Here is a 7,558-nt window from a genome sequence, read left to right as displayed (position 1 = left end):
CGCAGAAGAGGTTGAGGACAAGGCAGTTGGCGGCGCACAGCCGGTGCCGCCGCCGCCGCACCAGCAGGCAGATGCCCCAGACATTTCCCGCCAAAGCCAGCAGGAAGATGGAGGCCAGGGCTGACGACTCACCGATGCGCAGGGCCGTCACGTTGCGGCCCCTGAAGTCTGAGAAGAAGGGGAAGTAGGTCCTGTTCCCCCCTGGCACGCCCCCAGACCCCGGCATGAGGGCGGCCAGTGGGCATGAGGCACCCACCGCAGGCAACGGCACCAGCCCTAGGGGAAGGGCTCTGCTCCCAACCACCACGGCGGCACTCGAGGTGCCCTCCCGGCACGAAGCAGGGGCCTGGCCGCCATCCCCCTCCCTCCTCTTCCTCCTGCCCGTGCTGCCGAGGGCTCGGCCGTGCCAGCTGGGCGGTTTATGGCCCTCGCACTGGAGTGGAACAAGGAAGTGGGAGGGTAAACACAGCACAGCTCACACAAAGGCGAGGCCGCCATGCATGGGGAGGCACCAAGGGGCTGGGGGCGAGCGGGGCCGCCTGACGCCTCCCCGGGGAGGGCGCAGGTCAGCGCGCTGGCACCTCCATGCTGAGGGTCCCAGGCCCGGCCACCTCCTCCAGGTCTGGCTCTGGTCAGTCCTGCCCTACAGGCAGGCCCCCGGGGCGCTGGTGACTCGGGGAGGCCACCCAGGCTGCTCCCCTCAGCTGGGTATGTGTGCATGGCTTAGAACAGAGGGATGGCTGTCAGACCGCTCCGAGAGCTCTTTCGGGAGCCCGGGATAACCAGCGCTGCTGTAAGGTAAAGAGGAATTTACCCATCGCCTTGTGTTTTGACAGTGGCATTTGGAAACAGCAGTCCTGTGCCTTGCTTGAGCTAACCATGGTGCAGTGTGAAGTGAAAGTGTCACTGTCGTGATTTTTGGGATCTGTTTACTAAGTTGATCCAGAGTCTTACCCGCCTGTGTTATGAGTTCTTGCTGGAGAAGCCTGGTAAATTAAGACATACCTAGAAGATACCATCAGGACTTGATTTCTGAAAGCAGTTGCTCAAATTGTAAATTAAAGTAGGCCTTTCCACTTACATTCTTCATTCCAGGTGATTTAGAAATGGACTAGGAGTGAAGTGCATAAATCGTCACAGATGAGCAGATAATGTCTCATAAAAGAAGATAAAGTATGTAAACAGTTGTATAGCTTTAGACGGCTCTGGATGTATTCGTTTGACTCGGTGGCAGTGTAGGTGCTTGAGGGTGCAGTTTACAGGCTTGTCCGTATGGAGCTACACCTTTTGATTAGGGGAGAGTTATTCGAAACCGGTGTGCCAATGGGACCGGGTGACCGGGCGGTGCTTCCGTGGTACCCTGGCTGTGACCCTGCCATCAACCGCTTACGCAATGGCATTAGTGGGGATTCCAGATTAATGGGGATTCCAGAAACTCAGTCCTTCTAAGGGACGATCTCTTAATGAGGAATGACAAGAGTGAGATCTTTCCTGGACCACTTCCCACATCTTTGCCAGTGCAGAATTTACATTGATATTAATTAGCGTGTTTTCTCTTGAGCTATAAGTGGTTCTAACTATCTATGCTGTCTCATCAAACAGGGAGTTTGCAGGGCAGCTTAAACGGGTGGATGAGATGCTCCTGCTAATTCGTGCTGATTTCTTTGACGGTATGAAATGTGGCCAGGTTTACTGTTAAGTGGGTGGCTGCTATGAACTACGAACTCAAATGAAGACAATAAGAAAACTTGCAAAGATTATTTTTTTGGCAGCCAGCAACACAAGTGTCTGGCAAGTATCTCGAAACATATTTTATTCTACATCATTTGCTGGGAGAAAAAACTGTGCACCCATATTGCAAAAGTTTCAGCAAATTTATTAGAACTACTGAGGATGATTATTCATACTTATGATCAAAGCTTGACATATCTAGCTACAATTTATGTTGGCTTTGCTATGGACTGATTCTGTAAAATGCTTAGCAAATCTTATAATATAGCAAATACCTTCCAGTTGCCAACCTCACAGGTCTGGGACTATACAAGCTGACAAACTAGCCCCAAAGTTTTGGGCAGCTGGCAGTAGCGGTGATGTGGTCAGTTCTGAATAGAGGCTGGGATTTGGGAAAGAGCCATCATTAGAAGTCTGGTTGTACCTGTGTGAAAACTTGGAAGGCATTAACAGGACAGGTGGGAGGCAGCTGGAAATGGTAGCACAGATAAATGCAAATTATGTTATGAATGAAATCTTCAGCCCCTTTAGCATTAGTGGAAGATGAAATCAGAAACTGGTCCTATCAATTCAGGGTAAGGGAAACACATCTGAAACAGAATGGGGGAAGGAAAATAGGGAGACAAACATCCAAAGCAGTATTATTGAAGAAATGAAGGTATTTTCAGTCAGGGAGGAAAGGAATGCCATGGAGGAGCAGAACGTTTGAAAATGAGACGATGTGTGGAAGTATCTGGGTAGACCCTTGATCTTCTTTAGAAAGGATCACCTTTAGCTTTGGTCCTTAGGTGTGAATGAGAACCTTACTTACTTGGCATAAGCCTGTTGTTTGCTCAGGAGAACCAAAGCAAAATGCTGCTTTTAGTATGCTATTAGTGAGTGAGCTTCACACTGACCTGTGTACAAAATCCTGTGCCTGGAGACAGCAGAGGTGTGAAGAGACATGCACAGTTCCGTGGGGTTTAATCAAATGAATGGGAGCTCCTTGCAGGAACAAAAACAGTCTGATTACTCATGGGTCTAATGGATCCACTATCTAAAAAAATAGTTTTCTTTTCCCTCCCATGAAGTACAAAAGCTGTATTTGCTGTCGGGTACAACATGGTTGCTGCAATCATAGCAACCATCACAATGTGCAATCTGAGGAAGGGAGGACTCATAACCTCGATAGAGCTACTCTGGCATTACTGTAATAGGTGGATGCTGTGTGCGGTATATGCTCCGTATGTGCTTATGACAAGGAAGTGATTAACAGAATGCTTGGAAACCTGTTATGGTTGCTTAACCTATATTATTTCTTGAACCTATGTGCTCTTCTGTGCTCAGAAGTGGTGAAGCATGGAGTCAACTCAGATTTCATTGTCCTAGGTCAAATGAAAGTTGCGGGGACCTTTGTGGCACTGGTGAGCTAGCCTAGCGGGGAAAAATCTTGTTTCTTTTTTTGTTGGTTTTTTTCATCCTCAGTGAAAGCCTGAGTTCTTGCCTTCTCTATGGCAGATAAGGGCTGTATTACCTGATACCGTAAGTCAAGCTCTCTTTTTCAGATTGTTCCCCTGACAATCATGAACTGTCAACGACAGATGGGGATAGTTCAGCTTATTTGTTTCTTGGGCATAAAAAATACTCCCAGAGAGAGGGACCTCTTGGGCTAGGTGATTCTGGGAGATGGGGATTCTTGTTCCATTTGGACATGACCTAGTAAAGGTTTTTGCCTTATTTATGCATCCCCTTGCATGTAGATTGGTGTTTAAGTCTTTGAGTCTATTTCCATGCACCTGTATTACAATAAGTAAATAGTACTGACTTCTGTAACAGATGTATTGCATATTTAATGTTTGCTAAGTGATTTAAATTCATTGCATTAGAAGTGTTGACTCTTTGTCTTCACAGAAGAGGTTCCAAGCTTGTAGGTCACTCAACCTGTGTCTGTGTAATAAGGGTTTTAGCATAAGTTGCAACCAGGGTTAGCTTTCTATTTTCATTTTTGCTTTTACGTACCCTACTGCAGTTGTTCTGCTTCTAGAGACTAGTTACGCCATTTTAAGGTTTGTTTCAAATACAACTCTGTTTTGATTTATTTTGCTTTTTAGGAAGTTTTCTAACTGCTCACCCATTGTATACTATCGTATCAGTGAGCTGTAGCATTTACACCAACGTGCAAGGGACAATTTTAAACTTGTAGTGCAAATACAAATGCATGTTTGTCTTCATATAGTAGCAAGCTCAGCCACTCCAGTGTCCGCTGAAAATACCAGATGCTTCTATGGATCTGTATGATCATGTCAAGAACTAGTCCCTGTTTCTTCTGGGGAGTGAGCAAGTCACTGTTTCTCCTGGGGAGTCTCATTTTCTTGTGGTCAGTATCCATAGGAAGCTGGCATGCTTCCTGGGGTATGTGCCAGCGGCACTGCAGTTTCAAGCTGTAGCAGCAGCATTACTGACCAGTGCCTCAGTCAAAAGCAGAGCTGCTGATAATACTCTCAGCAGATGTGCTTTCTAATAAGAACTGGATCAGTTTTTTGTCGTCAAGACCACCAGAAGTTTTGCCAACAGCAACGTTGAACAATTTCCTCTTGACTTGCAGTAAGGGAGGGATTTCTCTCTGAATCGAGTGCAAATGTAAGTACATTATCCATGTAACAGAGAATTGCCCTGGAGGGTCGTGATCTCTTATGCTGCACACCAACCAAGTTTCACCAGGGTGGCTCAGCTCCACCTGGACTGTTCTAACTAAATGAGATTGTTTCTTAACAGTTTTAGATACTGTATTACACTTACTCATCTAGCCCATGGATTTAGGGAGTTTATCAGTGAATATAGGGTATGAGAATGGTTCATTTGGACATTGCAGCATCTGGTGGAACACTCACCAAGGAACTGAGACCCTGAGTGAGATTTACGTGGAGAATTATAGTCTGATATTTAAGTGCCACTGGGCCTTTGCTAACTTTCAGGTGTGTATAAAGTTACTTACACTCCTGCTGATGAGCTTTGATGCAGAGCCATCAAAGTGAATGCTACAGTGTGCCTCTGAAGGATTTACGAACAAAACTTGTCACCAATCTCTCTTGCTCATGAGACGTACTCAGACGTTCCCTGAACACATTGGTCCGCTGGGTTGCGTGCAGTGCAGAGATCACAGATGTCATCATTTTCCCTCATAGTCAAGAACCCAGTGATGAGAGAATGCTCTTATTTATGAGGTTTAAGGAGAATCGGCTTGCTTTCTTTCCCTTTTGTCACATCTTAGTAAGTGGTTGGGAGCAACAGGGGTTCTTCAGGTCAGAATCGGGATAAAAGCTTTACTTTTAGAAGTCAGGTATTTCTGAAATTAGGTTTATAGAGGGCCTGTCTGCTGCAAAGAAAATCTAACCGTGTTGGAAGGCAAGGCTTGTGCTTAGCTAGCATTAACGGGCTGGAGAGACGGAAAAATCATTCTTGCAAGACCTATGAGAGAAAGTACAGATAACGCTTTAAATTCTGCTGTAAGCCCTTCTGACTTCCCAAGTGTAATGCTAAATCATGTTATTTCTCGCACTGTTCATGTTTTTCATTATCAGTGGCTGTTTGGGGTCTGGTTGCATTATAATTTAATATGAGATGATTAAAGAGATGTGACTTAGAGCTTCTCATAAACCGTGTCCAGAAAGCCTGGATGTCTAAATTAGGCTGTATAGTTTTCTGTCTAGTTGAATGAGATTATACTGACCAGATCACACTTGTTACATTGATAAAACTTGCGCTTTTGCTGATGGAGTGTGCTCGTTCACCAGTTTTGATTTATCAGGGAAATTAAACCTGGTTGCACTTCTGTCAAGAAGCCTGCCGGATATCACTATGATAAGGTCTCAGGCTTGTTTCTTACAGGATATTCTGAGGTACCTTATCTTGCTCTCTCTTTTTTAAACTATTAATTCAGTATGAAATACTTAAACTTGTGGTTGGTCAGAGAGACAGCAAAATGAGTATATGTCCCTGACTACTGGTGGGGAGCTCTGTTCCAGGTCTGAAGGGGGACTGGGTGTAAGGGAAGGTCTCACTTCATGGATATATGTCCTGTTTGAAATCAGCTTTTTTTGCAAGAAGAGACTCATTTGTCGTAGGCAGCCAATGCTAGAAGAGAATTTACATCTCTGAATCCTCAACAGCACCTGCTTTCTGCGCACCTAGCCTTTCTTGAGGAGTCGTGTTTGTCACTGGCTGGCTTGGGGAGCTCCCACTCAATATGCCGGCTTTCTGAATCCTGTTCCTGGGCACCCAATGGAGGGGAGCCCAAACTCCCCAAATGCCAAAGAACCGGACACCACAGCGCTGTTCGTTAAAACAATGTGGGAACGAGGCACTTCCCAACATGAGGGAATTAAGTGACATCAGGTTGCACTTGTGTTGTTTATCTTGTTTTCCACCGGGGTTGAGATGCATGAGTGCAAATATTGATTCTAAATGACTTTGTCTGCTCAGACTAAAAGTTTATACAGACATAGGAATGCCAATAATTTTCCAGTTGAGAAACAAGGTGAAGTTAAACTGTTACATTGACTTCTGGTGCGGTAGCTACCAATTCTGCATGGAGTGAAATAATATGAAGAGTCAGCGCAGAACAACCATTGTGTCACCTGCTTTTTTTTTATTTAAATCTTACGGTGTGCTGTTTGCAGGTCTATACGTGTCATTAAACATAGGGCTTCAAGGGACTGTGAGAAATCATCAGGCTGATGTCCCTGACCCAAGGCAGACTCACCTGTCGGGAATGGTTTAGACAGTTACATGAGTGTCGCCGTAAATCTACAATGGTGGAGATTTTGCAGCCTCCGTAAGCGATGTGTTTCACTGCTCGTCTGTTCCAACCACCGGAAAGATTTTCCTTATGTCAAAATTTCTCCTGTTGCAATTTTAAGCTTGTTACTCTTCTCTCACTGAGCATAGGAAGACTTACTTTCTTTCCTCTGTATGAGATTTTGTCATTTTTCTTCATGGTCTTTTCTAGACTGCATAACCCTGATTCTTTCATGAATTTGAGCAGAAATCTGAAAGACTTCTACTACATTCACATTAGTCTAAATTGTTCTTGAGGTACAATACTCAAAACTGCATACAGTATTCCAGCTAAAAGTCTCATCTGTATTAACTAGAAATGAAAGCTTATGTGTAAAACATGTAAGAGTCTGTTTATTCATCATGTTGTAAAACTGTTGCAAAATCGTGCAGATGGGATATTGAGTCACGATCAAGTTTCTGTTTACTGTAATGCCAAGAAACTTTCTGGAGGACCTGATACACTGTCATACTATTTATTTTGGGGTTTGGTAGTTGATTGTTCCTACATGTAATACTTAATCCTATTTATTTCAGATCGTTGGTGTTGATAAATTGAAAATTCCTGCCGTCCTCTAAAGAGCTCTCAGTTCCTACCTTGGAGTGTCTCAGATTTTACGTGTACTCTAGTAGCATCTGCATCACCTATGAAAATATAAATAGTTTTGGAATCAGACTACCATGGAATTGTCTAATACTTTATTCTTAGTTAATCATTTCGTGTTTTAAAATGGGCTTAAGGGGAGGCTAGGAGAGAAATCCATTGAGAGGTACTAACACATGGGAACCACATCTGGCTCTTAAAGCTTGAGATTATTAGAAGGTCCCACATACGCATCCCCTATCCTTAGGCTATACCCTAGGCATCCACTTTAGGCTGCTTGTCAGAAACACTGTATGTTCTGGCCACGTGGGTCAGAACAAAGATCCATTTTTCGCTGCACTTAGGTTCTTAGGGCTATAAATTATTGATACTTACTTATGGAATGCAGCTTTTCAGCCAGTTGTGCCA

At 44.5% G+C, this 7,558-nt stretch overlaps 1 protein-coding gene across 1 annotated transcript in view; it reads right to left on the bottom strand.

Annotated features, from left to right (window-relative positions):
* The window catches only part of FFAR4 (free fatty acid receptor 4), a 6,145-nt gene extending 5,919 nt beyond the window's left edge, over window positions 1-226 (bottom strand). Inside the window, exon 1 of the mRNA XM_009334814.1 lies at window positions 4-226. Within this exon, the coding sequence (XP_009333089.1) occupies window positions 4-226 (223 nt within the window). The remainder of the gene's footprint in view (window positions 1-3) is intronic.
* Window positions 227-7,558: the final 7,332 nt, after the last annotated feature.

Source organism: Pygoscelis adeliae, unplaced genomic scaffold, assembly GCF_000699105.1.
Source record: "Pygoscelis adeliae isolate BGI_AS28 unplaced genomic scaffold, ASM69910v1 Scaffold632, whole genome shotgun sequence".
NCBI classification, from domain to species: Eukaryota; Metazoa; Chordata; class Aves; order Sphenisciformes; family Spheniscidae; genus Pygoscelis; species Pygoscelis adeliae.
This window is presented reverse-complemented; position numbering and strand designations above follow the sequence as displayed.